General features: G+C 37.2%; 1 protein-coding gene across 1 annotated transcript in view; it reads left to right on the top strand.

Moving 5' to 3' along the window:
- The window catches only part of brp (ELKS/RAB6-interacting/CAST family member bruchpilot), a 430,961-nt gene that overhangs the window by 296,808 nt on the left and 115,593 nt on the right, over window positions 1-18,560 (top strand). The window contains exon 6 of the mRNA XM_090402027.1: window positions 5,382-5,549. Within this exon, the coding sequence (XP_090258153.1) occupies window positions 5,382-5,549 (168 nt within the window). The remainder of the gene's footprint in view (window positions 1-5,381; window positions 5,550-18,560) is intronic.

The raw sequence follows: 18,560 nt of genomic DNA, 5'->3' as shown, positions 1-18,560 counted from the left end.
AAGTCCCACAGCCTTATTTACATCTAGTTTACTCAACTCCCCAAACACCTCTTGCTCACTTACAGTCAGTCTCTCCTCCCCGTCATCAACTGCTCTTAATCTCTCCATGAAGTCACATTCACAAGATTGAAAGAACTTTATGAACTGCTCATTAAGTATCTCCACCACACATTCTGCAACAGCTGTCTTTATACCATTTTCTCCAATCAATGTCATCCTTCCATAATCATTCTTTCTTTTGCTGGCTACATATCAAAAGAACTCCCTAGGATTCTTTTTGACTTCATTAGCTAACTGCTGTTCATACCTCTCTTTAGCTACTCTCACCAACCAAGTCACCCTCCTTGCCTGGTCTTTGTAGACCTCATGAAATTGGTTACTTCCACTTCTCTTATGCTGCCTCCACATTGCCCTTTTTCTCTGTATTGCATGCTTAATCTCTTTATTCATCCATCTCACACCTACCTTATTTAACCTTCTCACCCATGGTATACATTTAGAGATTGCATCTACTAAGTAGTTTTTGAAAATCCCCCAAGCTGCATTGATCTCTTTTCCAGCTAACTCCTCATTCCATGCTACACCTGCAAGCTGTCTCCTGCACTCTTCATAATCACCCCCCCCCCCTTGTAGTTCCACATATACCCTTTTTTCACAGCAGTCCTCATTTTCTTTACTTCCAGTTGCTATCTCATCATTCCAGTCTATATTGCCATAATTGAAATCACCCATAATGATCACCCTTTTCTTATTTGCTTGGCTTATTTGACTATACATTTCACTATCACCATCATCCACATTACCAGGTCTATAACAACATCCCACCAAGTATTTGATTCTATTCACCTCTATCTCACACCATACTGCCTCAAAACCACTGGCCCTATTTCCCTCTTGCATCTCTATCCTTGTATGGACATAACTCTTTCTCTATCATCAATAGCACTCCCCCTCCCTTTTTACCCCTTCTATCCTCTCAAAACTCATCATACCTACCTTTCCATCTCTATTCCTGTCAGGATGTTGTCCTCATCTATCCATGTCTCACTTATTCCGACAATCTCTGGGTGCACAGAAGCAATTAGTGCATCCATTTCATCCGCCTTGTTTCTTATACTTCTAGCATTGGTATACAAACACAACAACTAATTTCTGGATCTACAGCTAGTTCCACTGATACCACTCACTCGATGTGATTTCTCCATGCTGGACTGGGGCCATTTCCCTTTCTGCTTCTTCATTTTAGAACCCTTTGCAATTCCATTGGTTTTAATTTTTCAAGTTCATTAAGCCTCCAATATGAGGGGGGGGAAGTCTATTATTAGTATTATCATCATCGCACTTCTGTATAAGATGTACTTGAACTTTCTCTATTCTGCTGTAACATAATTTTATTAATTGCATATACACTAACCTGTCAATAAGGCAATAGGATTTGATGACATATCACCATATGTGTTAAGGTAATGTTCCAGGGAGTTCACCTTACCATTGGAATAACTGTTAAATAAGAGTCTGAAACTTGCACAAGTCTCAAGGGAGTGGAAAGATGATAAAATTGTGTCACTGCATTGGCCAGTCTGTACACCTGGAGTTATGTTTAAGGAATTGAAGAGATATGTGAGAACTAGGATTCAGAAATGGGTTGACAACGGAAGTATATTCTGTAATTGTCAGCATGGGTTTGTTAAAGGGAAGTCATGTTTTACAAATTTGCTTATGTACTATAACAAGTTAATGAACGCATTAGACATGGGAGATGCACACAGAGTGGTATAATTAAATTTTGCAAAATCTTTTGATTTTAAATTAGATTTAGCAAAATCATTTGATAGATTGCTTGATAAGCTTTTGATAAACTGAAGCAGATGGTATTGGATAACAGACTAGTTGGAGAGGTGACTGGCTCTCAGATAGGTATCAGCAGGTTGTGTAGGGAGGTGCAGTATCCCAGAGGAGGAAAGTCACTAGTGGTATGCTGCAGGGGTCTGCTTTAGGGCCCATTTTATTTAACTTTTATATTTATAATTTTGGGGTGGGTTTAACTGTAGATGTGCTACTACAGGAATACCTCGATTACTATGATTCTCAATTTATTGCAGTTTATAATTTGATACCAAAATTCCAATTATTGCACTCCAAATTCGAATTATCGCAGCCGCGAGATGTAGCCCACTACATATGCAACCAGTTTGAGTCGCCACTCTCCAGGTATCGCTCTCTTGTAGCACTTCGTTTTTATCCGACGATGTCTTCTCACCACTTACCAGTAACTATCTGCCCTTGCCTGAAGTACATGTGAATATTTATTTCTCTTGTTATTTACCCCTACAATGAATGCTAAAAGAGACAAGGATGATTTCAAGTCTACAGCTATCAAAAAGAAACGTAGAGTGATCAGCTTAGAAGATAAGTTGCATATGATAAATAAGTATGAAGCCGGCATAACCAAAGCCAAAATTGCAAGAGAGTACTGTCTAAATGAATCAACTGTTCACCATATTTTAGACCACGCTGCAAACTCCAGGGCATCAATCTAGGACTAAAAGAAATTGAAAAAGGTGATGTTCAGGACCTGCTTCAGTCACATGATAAGGAGCTGGATGATGAAGACCTCATTAACCTCGAAAGAGAACGTGCTTATGATGCTCAAATCGATGATAATGACGAACAAATTGACTTGCCACCGAAGGAATTTACCCTCAAAGAAATGGATGAAATGTTTAGAATTGCTGAAAATTTTAAAGAAAAAATCTTGAATGGCGATCCTAATCTCGAGCGATCACTGAAAGTTCGTCAGGAAATTGAAAATTCCATCCGTTGCTATCAAGTTTTATACAAAGAAAAAAGAAAGAAAAAATTCCGCCAGACAACTCTACACCAATTTTTATCCAAGAAAGAATAATTGTATGTACTGTATGTACTTCTTATATATAAATAAAGATTAAAGAATAATCTTGTTTTTCTTAATGAATCTTCATTTTTTACTTAACACGTTTAACACATTTCTTTTTTACTTGATATATAAAATTTAATTAATAGATTTGAAAAATCCTTGGCATTATTTATCCGAATTCGATTATTGCAGTATTTTTCATCGCAACAATAACCGCAATAATAATCGAGGTATTCCTGTATTTGCAGATAATGCAAAATTAGGGAAAATATTGCAGACTCAAGCAGATGTTGCATTACAGAAGGACTTGAATAGATTGTATCAGTGAGCAGCTAAGTTGAGCTGTCGATTCATTGTTGCAAAGTTTAAAGTTCTGAAATTTGGTAAGCAATGATAAGGTGCCAAGTGTACTCTGGGTCAGGAAATTTTAAAGGAGGTAGGGGAGATGAGATATCTGGAAGTGATGGAGTACAAAGACCTGAAGTTCAGGGGCCATGCTGCACAAGTTGTGAAGTCATCACATTGGAAATGGCACTGATACAGACCTTGACTTGCAAAAGTAGTTTATGGTTCAATTGTATAAGGCCTTGAATAATCCTCATACTGATTATTGCAGGTTTCATTACCCAGTTTTCATGATGATGAGAATATGTTAGAAAGGATTCCGAGAAAGTTCATGAGGCAGTGTCTAGTCTTTGGAATGTAGGTTATAAAGACAAATGGAGGGAATGCAATTTGCGCATCTTCGTAAATAGGAGAAGAGGGGATGTGATTGTGACACATAAGTTGGTCAGGGGTTGTTACCAGGTTAATATGGAAGTCATTTTCCATAGAATGGCAGAGGGGGGGGGGATAGAACAATAGGCCATACCTGGAAACTATAAAGAGCGTGTCAGCAAAAGAGTGAGTTGTAGGTTCTTTGCACAGAGAGTGACTGGTGAGTCGAATGTATTGTCTGAGAATGTTATGATTGCAGACACATTGAATGAGTTTAAGACATGGTTCAATGAGTTTTGTGTATGATAGTATATACTTCCTATGATGAGTCTGACTTTGTGGTGATTTCATGTTAATAATAATAATGATAACCTACTATCCATGATGACTATCTCCTTATTATCCTTTCTCCTTGCTTATGACAACTTTCCTAAACTTCAGAAATAGCTCATTATTTTTTTTTAGTTATCCTATGAAAACTTTTTCCTGTATATTTTCTGAAATGCTTCTCACTAATAATACATTCTTATCAGTTTCCCTTTTCCATTTCTTCTTTTCCAGTATCTGCATAACACATTAACAGGTATGTGATATTTTCACTTTTATGAAGGTTCCAAGATTTTATTCTTACAAATCAGACAAACTGGCTGGAGGATACATTTAATAGATATAATTATTATTATTATTATTACCACCCCAAGACCTCATGGAGTCAAAGACTCATCTAGGAGGTCCTTTTATCTCACACACACAGCTTATCATACCATGTTTTCAACACATTCAAACTCTTTGCAGACACCACATTCTCAGGCAAGGCATTCCAATCATTCACAACTCTGCACGAAAAAAACCTGCCTCTCACTCCCCTACTCACACCCTCTTTATACAGTTTCCAGGGATGACCTCTGGTTCTCCCTTGATCTCCCACTATTCTCTGTAGAACTTCTCCACCATTGACCCTATAACAACCCCTTACCAACTTGTAGGTCTCTATCATATCTCCCCTCTTCCTCCTGTCCATCAGACTCTGCAAATTACATCTTCTCAATCTTTCCTCATACTTGACATTCCAGAGGTCATCTCATGCCTTCGTTTTCTATTCTCATCTTGCTTCTTCTCCTTGCCTGTCATTGACATATTCTTTTAGAATGCATTCATCATACCTAACATTTTCTGAGCCTGACACCTGCCTCTGGAACTTTTACAGTAATTTTTATTTTCCATCTCCTGAATTTTTTCCATTATGAAATCAAATCTCTGTATTATATAACCTTTTCTTATAAACTGTTTACCAAGTTTGTAGTTTATGTTTTCTCAGTCTGCCATCTAAATTCCACAGTCCTGAATTAATCTTCTTATCTGCCTCAGCACTGTTTTCAGAATTTCTGTATCATGTTTTAAACTAGGCCACTAAATTTGCACAGTCTAGGGTCTGATCAAGGCCTAATAACAAATGTTTAGTATTATTAAAACTACAAGTTGTTTTCACTGCCTTTTTAATGTTTCTTCAAAGCACACCTATTTGCAATTATTTCAAGTTCACTTATCACTCTAGTCTTCTTACATTTCTAAATTCTGCGTGCAAAACCTCACATTAAATCCCCAATCATCTCTCTACATTACAGATCAGTTCATACTCCTGAAGAGTCACCACATCAGCCATTATCATCATAATCTATAGCAGCTGCATAAAGTAACAGTATCCCCCCCCCCACACACACACAAACACTCCTCTGCATATGGACTCTGAATTGTTTTCTTTTTCCAGGTTGAAGAGCTTCGACAAAGACTAGAAGAAAAGAATAAGATGATAGAAAAAAAGACACAGCAGGCTATGACAGCAACTCAAGAACGTAATCGGCTTGCACAAGAAGTCCAAGAATTGAGAGACCACATGGATATTAAAGATAGAAAGATTAATGTACTTCAGCGAAAGGTAAAAACCAAATATTTGATTAATGTAATTATTGAAAAACAGAGCCAAAAAAGCTTCATTTCAGCAAAAGAATATATAAAATATGAATATACAATGTTTAGAAGTAAATTTCATAGCTGAATGTATTGAAACATAGACTGTTTTGAAAAGATATAGACCAAAGAGCTTATGAAAATACAGCCCTCAGCATCAGAGTTGCCTTGGATTGTGCTACTTAAAAGATAACAAGATCTGCCCAGGAGCTCTCAGTCAGTGCATAATTACAATTATGCACCAACCAACCAAGAGTTCACTTAGAAAAATACAAGTCTCTGATATATATGATTGATATGGTATTAAACAGAGAGTTTTTGCTATCTTAAGGTTTCTTCTTGGTCTCGATGAGAACAAACAGTTGGAAACAGCTGTCAAGACAATGAAATCAAAAAACCACTAATAAAAGATCAATATATGAGTTCCTGGGCAGAGCCCATTATCTTTTAAGTAGTTCAGTCCAAGGCAACTCTGATGCTAAGGGTTTTATTCTCATAGATTTCTGTATATGTTTTCAAAAAGAGAACCAAAAAGACTTCATTTCAGCAAAGTAAATTAACAGAAATATGAGATATTATAAATCCATCCTTATTTCATAACTGAGTATAATGAAATATAGAGCATCTCAAAAAATATAGACCAGAGAGCTTATGAGAATACAACCCTCAGCATCAGAGTTTCCTCAGATTGCACTACTTAAAAAGACAATGAGTTCTGCTCAAAAGTCTGTATATGCACTTTTCATTAGTGCTTTTTTTTTTTTTTTTTTTTTTTTTTTTCACTGGCCTGATAACTATTTTGAACTGTTGGTTTTCATCAGAGACCAGAGTTCTCTTTCAATTTCTGGTTGGTCTCTGATGAGAACCAAAAGTTTGAAACAGATCTCAGGGGAGTTGGCTCCTGGGCAACACTTCTCTTTTAAGTAATACAATTCAAAACAACTCTGATGCCAAGGGTTATATTCTCATAGGCTCTCTGATTTATATTTTTCAAAATGTTCTTCTACATTTAAATATATTTGACTATGACAAGGTTTCCCAATTTTTTTTTCCCGTGGCCCGGTTATTTTAATACTTCATCTTCGTGACCCACTAAAATTTTTATGGCCAATAAGTAAAATAAAACAGATTTGAATGTTCATAGAGTTTTCATTTATTATTATTATAATAAAGAAGCATTTACTCTTACAAAAATATAAAGAAATTAAACTAAAGCCAAGTAATTTATTAATGAGATGTGTGATGCTATTGTTTGTTAACTAGAAACTTCAAGTTTGGAGGAAGTTTACAAAAAAGAAATTCTGCATGAGTTGTATTGTCACAATTGTATCTCACAAAACACATTAAATTGGCATTGTCCGATATGTCTGTACTTTCATCGACTTGCAAGGAAAAAAAATTGCACTCTTTTAAGTGAACCTGCGATAGTTTCTTCGATATTATCTGCCATCTCCATGATTCTACACTTCACTGTGTTATTTGATAGCGTCAGCATATTTACTTGGTTCTCCTGTTTTTTTATCACATATTCGAGATGCTAACATTTTCATTGCTGGAACTATTAATTTCTCGGCAACTGTGTGAAGATAACCAGTTTCAGCAATTACTTTTGATATTTCATAAGAAGCCATGACAAGGTTTTCAGACTGAGTTCCCTGAGAAAAATTTGAAGACATAGTCTTCTTGATAGCTATTACTTCTCTCTTTTTATTTATAAAGAAATCTATTGGCTTATTACTGTAGTTCGGATGTTTCAATTCCAAATGTCGCTTCAACTTTGAAGGTCTCATGGACTCATTTGAAAGTGCTGCATAACAAATAACACATAATGGTTTGTCATCAGCACCCTTGATGAAACTGAATTGTATGTAATCCTCAGAATACTGTTGGGTCCAGTACATCTTCTTCTTTTTTGTAAGAGTAGTAGACAATACATAGTGTGGCCGTTTGTTAGTGCTGTTCTTTCTCAGAACTCGTGCCCGGCTGTACATCACTCGATTGTTCATTGGTGCTAATCGAAAAGTTTGTAACCGGCACATTGTTTGTTTGTTGTTTTATTACCCATTTATCCATCGTTAAATGGGTAATGGCAAGCGAGATGAAGAAAGAATGAAATAAATTATTTAGAAACAATTATAATAATTACGATTGTTCAGCCGAACCCACCGGGCAACGCACACGCAATCAGTAAATACCAAAAAATATGCTCTCTCGATGCTTAACTCAAACTGAACAAGAGAGTGAGTACGTGGCGAGCGAGTAAAGCAAATGCCAGACCGCCAAAAAATTTGGCTGGTGGGGCAGTTGCCACCACGCAGCCTCGCCATTAGATGAACTACTTTACCTCGAACAAAGAGACTGTGAAATGGCGACACAGATGTAGACGGAGCACATTTTTCATCTCTGTTAATTAAATTATTTATTCATTAGTCCCAATTAAATGCTATTTACTTGTAGTTTGGAGTTTTGTGAAAAAAAGAAAACCCAAAAACGAAACACCTAGGTTTTCAAGAGTTTTTTTAGGCAACCCGGCATTTAGCTTTCATGACCCGGTGGCGGGTCGTGACCCACCATTTGGGAAACGCTGGACTATGAAATAAGGATGGATTTTTAATATTCCCTATTTCTGTTTATTTGATAAATGTGTAGAAATGTTTTTACATATTCTTTACAAAAGCACATTTTATGACTAACTAATCTTTACTTTTTATAAAGAATTCATAAACTCACATATACTCTTTTGCAAGGAAATGTCTATATTTTGGCTACTGCACTGTACAAAGAATTTAAAAATTTTACCTTTCTCTTAATAATGTTATTGGATTTAACACTTTCATTGCCAAGCTGAAAATTGGAATTTTGCGTGGTGGCCAAATTTTTTTAATTTTTTTATTTAGTTAGTGACGGCCACGTGATAACGCGTGATCGGCCAGACGGTGAGAACTTGCATCACGTGATATCGCGTGATCGGCAATGAACATGTTAAGGTAGTAGTAAGAGAACTGAATTCAAGTGGTTTGAAGGGATGCTCTTAGTTGTGATTTTTACATGTTAAGATTGCAGGGAGACTACAGATGGTTAGTACTAAGTCCCAGAATGATTAATGTCAAAGATTCCTGAAGATTTAACTTTCCTTCTCTTCTCTTCTCTTCCGACTGTTGTATGAGATCACGCAGCTAAAAAATGTTCTTCATGTCTAAATAAGATTCATCCATACCAAGAAGGTCTTTTCAGTTAACATATGTTGCTGAACCATGAAGGTACACTTGCCCAGTAGATTATTAACACTTTATTTACATTTTTTTAATGTGGACTTTATTACCAACCATAGCAAATATGAAGCAGATAAAATATTACTGTATTATTAAGTGGGGGGGAAAAATACTACTCTACTAGTTAGACTATTGCTTTAAAAAATGCATAACATATTGTATATATACAAATATACATGGTGTATCTTATAAATGGAGTGAGAGGAATGTAGTCTCTTCAATCATGAGGTGTTGTAACACAATACACTTCTTGATACTCATTTTTTTTCCCTCTAAATAAATAAAATACTTGTCCAAAATGATACTTCTAGAGTATTAGTTCATAGTAGTAGGAGCTTCACTTTCAAGTAAATATTCACTTCCAAGTTTCATTCTGCAAAAAGTAATATAATACTGTCAAATATATAAATTCTTTCAACTCCTGGCATGCAGCACAGTGCAAATTGTATTGAGCTAGACAATGGATCATTTCTACAACTCCTTTAAACTTGCAAATATAACCATTAGTTGTCATATAACTTCATGCTTTTCCTTTGCTGCATTACAAGGCTAGAACATACTTGGCTTATAGAACTTACTGAAGCTAATTTTTTTTGTGAACATATTTTAAATAATCTTTCATCCTAGGTGGTAGGTGTCTTTCATTGCCTGGTGAAATCCATCCTGCTTTCTCTCTCATGCACAGTTCATTGTACCTAAATTTAAATGTATTCACTGTGTCTTCACTCACCACACTTTCAAGCAATGCATTCCAATCGCCCACTACACTCCATCCAAAAAATCTACTCCTTACCCCCTTTCTCACACCTTCCTTCTTCCAATGATGGCCTCTTGTTTTCTTACTGCCTCCAGACATTTCTATGAAAAATCTCTTCTGCATTATTCTGGAAATTATCCTTTACCAACATATATGTCTCAATCATGTCACTTGTCCTCCTCCTATCCACTAGGCTCTGCAATTTGCATTCTCACAATCTATCCTCATACTTCACATTCCAGAGATCAGAAATCAAAAGATTACTATTGTCTGTTTGAAAACCAGACAACAGTAATCCATATGCAGCCTGATCAAAGCCTTGTACAATGGAATTATAACATCCTCACTTCTACATGTCAGTGTTGTCTGCACAATTGCATCTGCTATGTTGTCCTTACAATTGTTGCAAAATGCCCTGGAAATTTTAACTTCCTATCCACCATCACACCAGATCTTTCATCTCCTCCACCTCCTCTAAGATAATGCCCACAAATCCTATGCTCTGCATCTCATCTTCACTTCCCAAATTTTAAAACCTTACACTTTGCTACATTAAAGTGATGTCCCCCCCCCCCACACACACACTTGCTCAATCAGACATTTATTCAAATTCTCTTGCAAGGCTACAACATCTGCTCTACTTCTCATAACTTTCCCCAACTTTGTATCATCTGCAAACAACTGCATATTACCATTTGTGCCACTTCCAGTGTCATTTAAAGAGCAGTGTGAATGGGGGGAGGAACCACTGATGGTGGGTGAGCAGGAGGTATATGAGGAATTGAGTAACTTGATGTCAACAAGACACTGCAGTTGATAGTATATCACCACACGTCTTGAGGGAACTATAAGGTGGGTGATTATATCAAACACAGGAGGCAGCTTTCAGTGATATCATGGAATGAGGAATTGACTGAGTGTATTCCAAAGGAAGAAGATTGAATAAGGTAGATGTAAAATCAATGATTGAAGAGGTGAAGCAAGCACAGAGTTAACAACAGCTTTAACTCACTGTTTAACGTGATTCTTAGATTGGCCGAAGTTCCAAAGGAGGGGAAAGAGAGCAAAACTGTTCTGCTTCATAAAGGGGATGATAAGACTAAGGCTTTGGATTATATGCCAATGTCTGGAGTTGTGGTCAAGGTATTGGAGAAGCTAGTGAAAACAAGGATTCAGAACTGCATTTACAGAAGCAGAATTCTCTTTGATGGACAGCATAAGTTTGCTAAAGAAAGATGTCTTGCTTTTGTCTAGAACTACTGCACTTGATCATAAAGTACGACGAACCACACAAAGGCGGGAAACAGTTTAATTTAAGGTCACGATTGTGAGTTATAAAAAAATTGTGCTGAGAAGAGTAAATGCTGACTGGTTTCTAACTCCTTGGTTTTAACTTTAGTATATCCTAGGATTCAGAGTGGCGCAGCTCATACAAATAAATTTTCTTTGAGTCTGAAGTGGGAGATAGAACCAGAGCTGAGACAAAGGAATTGGCATCCACCATTTGCAATTCTTTGTCTCACAAGACCTCAGTTTCACTCTTATCAGAGATATGGCCAGTAGAGTATTTAGAGATAAGAAAGAGGTATTTTTAGGAAAGTAGACACGACACAAGCTAGTAATTGTGTTGGAACAATTGGATGGCAGATTAATGTGCTGGATTGGAGGTTGGCTGCCTGATAGGTACCAGCAGGTTGTGTATAGGGGAGGGGGGGGATAATCCCAGAAGTGGAAATTCACTAGAGGTGTGCCCCAGCAGGTTTGTTTTTGGGGCCATTATTGTTTAATTTGCATTTATGAAGCAGAACAGTTTTGCCCTCTTTCCCCTCCTCTTTGGCCAATCTAAGAATCATGTTAAACAGTAAGTTAAAGCTGTTGTTAACTCTGTGCTTGCTTCACCTCTTCAATCATTGATTTTACATCTACCTTATTTAATCTCCTGTCCTTTGGAATACACTCAGTCATTTCCTCTGCCAGATACTTCCTGAGTAGGGACCAAGCAGCACTGATTTCCTTCCAATCCAATTCCACGATATCGCTGAAAGCTGCCTCCTGTGTTTGATATAATCACCCACCTTATAGTTCCCTCAAGACGTGCTGTGATATACCATCAACTTCGTTGTCTTATTGACATCAATTTACTCAATTCCTCATATACCTCCTGCTCACCCACCATCAGTGGTTCCTCCCCCTATTCACACTGCTCTCAAATTATGCATCATGTTATAATAAGAAGGATGGAATACTTTGATAAACTGCTCATTTAACACCTCTACTGTATCTTCCTCAGCATTTGTCATTGCACCTAAATGGACTGGTAGTCAGGAGTCTTGAGAAAGCGTTGTTCAGCAAGAGTTCAGAAGTACAAAGTCAGAGAAACTAGAATATTTAGGGAGAGATGCAGGGAGCGTGGGTCCAGGCAGCCTAGATGTTAATAAGTGGGAGAGTGATCATATGATACAAAATGGCACTCCAGGTTAAATTTAGTCAGCTAAGTAACATAAGGTGTAAGGGATGTTGTGAGATGAAGGGGGGAGGGGTATGGTAGTTTTTGTATACTAATGCCAGAAGTATTCGAAGTAATATTGAGGAGTTTTTGGCATCAGTTAGCACAACTTGGTCAAAAGTTATAGGCATTAGTGAGATGTGGTTGACTGAGGATGATATGGTCATTGAAATAGAATGCAAGGGATGTAATGTCTTCAGACAGGACAGAAGAAGCTGGATAGGAAGATGGGTATGCTAATGATAGCAGAGGAATGAAAGCCAAAAAGGGTAGAAGTACATCAGAGAACAGGGATTCAGAGAGTAATTCATTTGAGGCTGTCTGGTGTAAGACGGAGGCCAACAGGACTAATTATGTAATTGGATGCTGTTATAATTGTGGAAATAGTTATACAGGTGAACATAGATGATGTAATTCACTTGCAAATTAGCATGATCAAGTAATTATTATTATGGGGAATTTCACCTATAGGGACATAGATTGAGAGGAGAAATGGTCATAGGCTGGGAAGGAAATGGAATTTATACAGCTGTGAGAGATAATTACCTGAGGTAATATTCAATGGAGAGGACATCTTTGCATCAGAGAACTTAATATTAACCAATTTAGCTACTCTGCTCTGCTTGGAGAAAGTGATCATATAGTTTTGACCTATGAGATTGCCACACACATGCAGTTTCTATTTAGAATGGATATATTAGAACTACAAAGTAGGTGATTATGACAAACTGAGGAGACAGCTTTCAGCAGAACAATGGCATAAGAATTTGGAGGGGAAAGATGTTGGTGCAGGAGGTGGTCAAGGGATATTTGAAGAAGGCAGTATCCGAATGTATACCTAGAATCAGAAGGATTAAATAAGATAGAGTTAGATAGACGAATAGCTTCATTAAGAGTTGCACACAAAGAAACGGTCATAGAGGGATTATGAAGAAAAAAGGTGATCAGCATGCCCATGAGCAGTGTAAGGTGCAAGCAAGAAGGGTGCCAGTATAGTAAGGGAGGCCAAAGCTAATTATGAGAGAAAGCTAAATGATCAGGCCAAAAGAAACCCTAAGGAGTTCTTTCACTGTGTGGCAAGTAAAAGGAGCAACGACTATGGAAGGATGACTTTAAAAGGTGCTGATAGTGGGGAGGTAACAGAACCAAACCAAATAGTTGAATTACTGAGTGAGCATTTTGCAGGGGTGTACCATCTAGGTGGTGACATTGCAGTGCCAGATGTGACACTGACTGATAGCAGAATAAAGATTGAAGAAATGAAGGTGCTTAAAATATTGCAGAACTACAATATGAACACAGTCATGAGATTAGATGGCATGTGTATTACACGAGAATATGCAAGGGAATTATCAGCTCCTTTGACTAACCTGTTTAATGTAAGCCTCAGTAGTGGGAAGGGGCCAGTGGAGTGGAAAGAGGTTAAAATATTCCCATTGTATAAAGGAGGCTAGAAAACAGAAGTAGCAAATTATAGGCCAATCAGCATCTTAGAAGTGGTGGTTATGGTATTGGAGAAATTGGTGAAAGACAGAATTCAGGACTAGGTGGATAGGTATATGATACTCTATAAGGGACAACATGGTTTTGTGAAGGATAGGTCTTGCCTTAGTAATTTGTTTACTTTTTATAATCAAGTGACAATGGAATTGGATAAATGAAATGGCTACTCAGTGATATTTTTAGACTAACTATGCAAAAGCATTTGACAAGATCCCACATAGAACTCTATTGCATAAATTGGAGCAAATGGGAAGAGATATGAATCTGGTTATTTGGATTAGATGTTGACTGATGGACAGATATCAAAGACTGGTTTATGGAGAAAATGAGTCCAGTAGAAGGCAAATGACTGGTAGTGTACCACACTCCTCAGTACTTGATCCTCTGTTGTTTAATTTGTATATATTAGTGATATAGGAAATGATTTGACAAAAAATATTCATTTGTTTGCTGATGATGCTAAACTGGGAAGAACAATGGTAAATGAAGGCAATAATGCAGATATCCTGCAGAAAGATTTAAAAGACTAGCAGTACGAGAAAAGGTAAATGGCTGCCAGTTTAACGTTGTCAAGTGTAAGGTGATGCATTTTGGGAAGAAATCAGAAGTGTATACTATATTGATGGAACTGAACTAAAGGAAACAGATCAGGCCAGAGACTTGGGTGTGATTGTGGAGAGGGAGTTGTATAGTTTAGAAGTTTAGGGAGTTGAATGCATGTTGCAAAGGACAAAACGGATTACTTTGTTGAAGAACACTCTAACAAACAGAGATAGAAAGGTTATTATTCCCTATATAAAGCTTTAATAAGGCCACATCTGGACTACTGTGCATGGATCTGGACTCTCAGATTCCATGGTGATGAAGTTGTGAAGAGGATCCAGAGGCAAGTGATAAAGATTGTAGCAAGTCTGTGGAATGTTCCCTATGAGAATAGATTGAATGACGAAAAAGATAGTTCAAAAAACCCTCTCATGGCTTCCTTCCGAAACTGTGAGCAAGAGGTGAGGAGTGGTTTCTTTTTGTGGAGGGTGGTTGAACCATGGAATGCATTGCCTGATTGATTGGTGAGAGCAAGAACGGTCAATGAGTTCCAGGAGTGGTATAATAGAATTTGTGTTTCCTAAGAAGGACCTTTCACGATGAGTCTCTTGACTCCATGGAGGCCTGAATAATAATAATAATAAAAAGAGGATGCATGATAGAAGCATTTAACTTATTAAAGGGATTTTATGGGATTCACACTGAAGACATTTTTTCAGTACATGGCAGAAAGGGGGGAGATAAAGTTGTATGAATTTTTGCTTGAAGGGTTTTGAAGGTGGAATAAGTTGCTAGAAGTGGTTGCAGGTACTTCATCAGTGGACAAGTTTAAGAACTATGATAGGTATTGTGTGAATGATGGCTAGTGTGTGTGAATAAATGGATCTCTCATGATGAGTCTTCTGACTCCATGGAGATACCTGTATAATAATAATAATAATAATAATAATAATATCGAAAAAACAGATCCATACCTCGGATTTCTTTTAGTCTCATTTATAAACTGCTGCTCATACTGCACTTTCCTTACCAAGTGAGTCACTTGGTAAGCTCTTTGTACATCTTATGTAACTGAGCTGTACAAAGAGCTTAACCTTTTTCTAACCTTTGGAATACACTCAGTCATTTCATCTGCCAGATAGTTCCTGAGTAGGAACCAAGTAGCATTGATGTCCTTCCCACCCAATTCATAATTCCATGATATTTCTGAAAACTGCACCTTGAGTTCATTATAATCACCTGCCTTATAGTTCCACACATAAACCTTTCTCACAAAAGTCCTGATATGGCTGGCCACCACCCAAGAGATCACTTCATGGTCACTTTCATTAATTGGAGGAAGATGTGACACTTCATTTACAACAATATCTTCTGATTAGATAATCAAATCCAAGACCTCCTTGTCCTGAAAAGGTCAATATACTCAAACCCAGGGAGGAGTCTGGTGTTATCCCTTACCCAATCATGCTGGGGAGGCACCAGATATGACTTTTTTAAAGGAGCACCATCTACAGAACAGTGTAGCAGAGATGGGCATCTCTTGTGTTCTGCAGGTGCTGACTCAATTAAGGTACCTTGATAATGGGACCAGCCTTTAGCCCACCTAAAGTCTTCTTGTATTAATGGGTTATAGAAAGCCTCTCTGCAGATAGGGGAAGAAGATGGTTCTAAGTTCGTGATTCTGGACAGCCGCAGGCATAGGATCAGCCATCTAAGTGATGGAACCCCGAGCCTGCCATCCTTCACGTGGAAATAAGCAGTAGGGGTGTCAGGCGGCAGTTGGAGCCATGATCTCATGGCTGAACAGATAGCCCTGTCCATTCGAGACAGTACCAAGATATATGTCCTACCAAGCACCAACTTGTGGTAAAAGTGAGGTAGGAGATAGTGGGAAAGGAAAAACAGTCTTTGCTGGGTGAGAGGAGCTCCTTTCCTCAAAGAAGTGATCCCAGCTTCTAGGATAGAATGGACAGAAGACTTTCCCTCTGGGGTGAACATGATACTGAGGTATCTCCACCAGGATGGTCAAAGCATGCAACGGCCTCCTGTGCAGAGAATACCCTATAGTCTCGACCTTAAGCTTCTTGTCACGATCAGAGGGGACAAGAGCTAAAGAGCAGGACTTCTCTGCATTAATAGAAAGGCCTCAAATAGAGAAAAAGTCAACTGGCTGGTCAAGAAATTCCTGCAAGCCTACCTTAATAGAGGCTACAAGAATAAGATTGTCCACAAAGGCCATAGCATTAAAGGAAGAAGCACCTAGAGAGTAGCCTATATGGCTAGGAAGAGGGTGAAGAAATCTTGCAGACTTACATTCTCTGTATACCACTTTTTGATATCTATCAATCAGCCATCCTCTTATCCATGCAAATATTTTATTATTATTATTTATTATTATTTGACACCTCCAGGGAGTTCAAGGACTCATCATGGGATATAACCTGCTCTACAACTCCGTCTCCACCATTCAATCACCAGCTGACTGCAACTACACCAATGCCATCTACTGCCAACCACCACTGGTATTTCCACAGACAATCACAAACATCCATGCCCATGGTGGGAATCGAACCTGCAGCCTTTTAGCTGGAGAGCGGATACGCTATCCACTCAGCCAACCAATCCATTCACATTCTCAAATTTATGTATGTCTTTCATGCTGTATTCTGTTACAAGACTTAGCAAAATCCAAAAATTATTATTATTATTATTACCTCAAGAATTCATGGAGTCAAAGACTCATCTGGGAGGATTATCATATCATATCCATTCCCCTTTTCTAATTCAATGGGAACATTATTATAGAATTTGAGCAAGTTGCCCAGACATGATTGATCTTCCCTTAGTTAACCCATGCTGTTCATTGCAAAGTATAGATTCTCTGTCAACAAATTTTTGTATGCAACCCATAACTAACTTTTCCAAAATCTTTATCACCATTCCAGAGATACTGATAGGTTGATAGCTGGATACATCAATCTTTGCACTAACCTTGTGCAATGGATTTATCATATATATTCCTTCCACTGTTGAGGAATTTTCTCTGTTCTAAGACACAAATTAGATAGCCTGGTCAAATGACTAGCTAGTTCTGCTGAACACTCTTTTAGCATCTGTGCCAATTTCCCATCAGTTCCTATTGCTAAATTCTTATTCAGATTATGCAATTGCCCTTGTACCTCCTCATACACCTGAGTTTATTCATCCAGTGAAGAGGTAGCAGTGAGCTCAATGTTGCGTACACCAAGTTGGTAATTAGCAAAATGGACACACATTAATTGAACAATGTTTTCTGCATCTGTCACCTACATACCATTTGAATTCAGTAGAGTTATGTTTTCATATTCATTCTCTCTTTTACTTGCAGCATTACAATAGAATTCTTATAGATTGTTTCAGCTTGCAGAGCCAGTCTCTTTCCATACTTGAACTTTCCTTTCTGTACAACAGTTTTAACTCTTCTGATCTGTTCCTTATAATTATCATAACGACATCATTCTTATACACGTGTTATTCCTTCCACATCATCTTTTTCTTATAAATCTCTTGCTTGATAAAATTACCCATCCATTTAACTACTACCCTATTTATTCTTCGAACTCTCGGGACACATTCTGATATTGTATAATTTAATTATGTTTTAAATGCATCCTATATACTGCTGATATCTTTCCCATCCAACAACCAGTACCATGGTGCCGAACCTAGTATACACGTTACTTGGTCATAATTTCCTACTATGTAATTCAGCATGTAGCTGTTCTGAATGGAACATTCAGAAAATGCATGATTTATGTCACCAACTGCAGGCAGAATAGTTTTGTCTTTATCGGAAACCCACTCTTCACATTAATCAGATCAAACACTCTTTGATTTCAAGTTCCTTCTGTCATATTCTTCTTGAGAAAAGTGCCTCGCAACAGCTCATTAAGTTCAGTTTCAATTCATTTCAATGTTCAGATAATTAAAGTCTCCTTTTATGATTACTCATTTTGCATCCATCTGTTGGATTCTAATTATGTAGAAAATAGAATAAATGTTGTTTGATTCAGAATCCAACATGACTTTCCATCACAAGAACTATATTTGTAAATATTATTTGATGTAAATAACATAAATTGTAATTGATATCATATACTACCTTAATTATGTCAAATATTTAATTGCTTAATCAAAGAAATGTTTTAATGGTAAATAGATTCTGTATTAAATATTATTAAGCTGTTTTATTTATTATTTTGTCAATATTGTAAGAACTTATATTTGTAATTTAACTACGCATTTATTGGAATGCAAATATTCTATTTATTCTTTTCATGAACGTTAACATTATGTAATAACTGAATGTAGTTATATAACCTAATGTAACATTCGCGAGAATGTTTACGTCTATCGGTT

Source organism: Typopeltis vanoorti, chromosome 2 (assembly GCF_054136105.1).
Source record: "Typopeltis vanoorti isolate ZY-2024b chromosome 2, IOZ_Tvanoo_1.0, whole genome shotgun sequence".
NCBI classification, from domain to species: Eukaryota; Metazoa; Arthropoda; class Arachnida; order Uropygi; family Thelyphonidae; genus Typopeltis; species Typopeltis vanoorti.
Note: the sequence above shows the minus strand (reverse complement) of the source record. Positions and strands in the feature narration are given on the sequence as shown.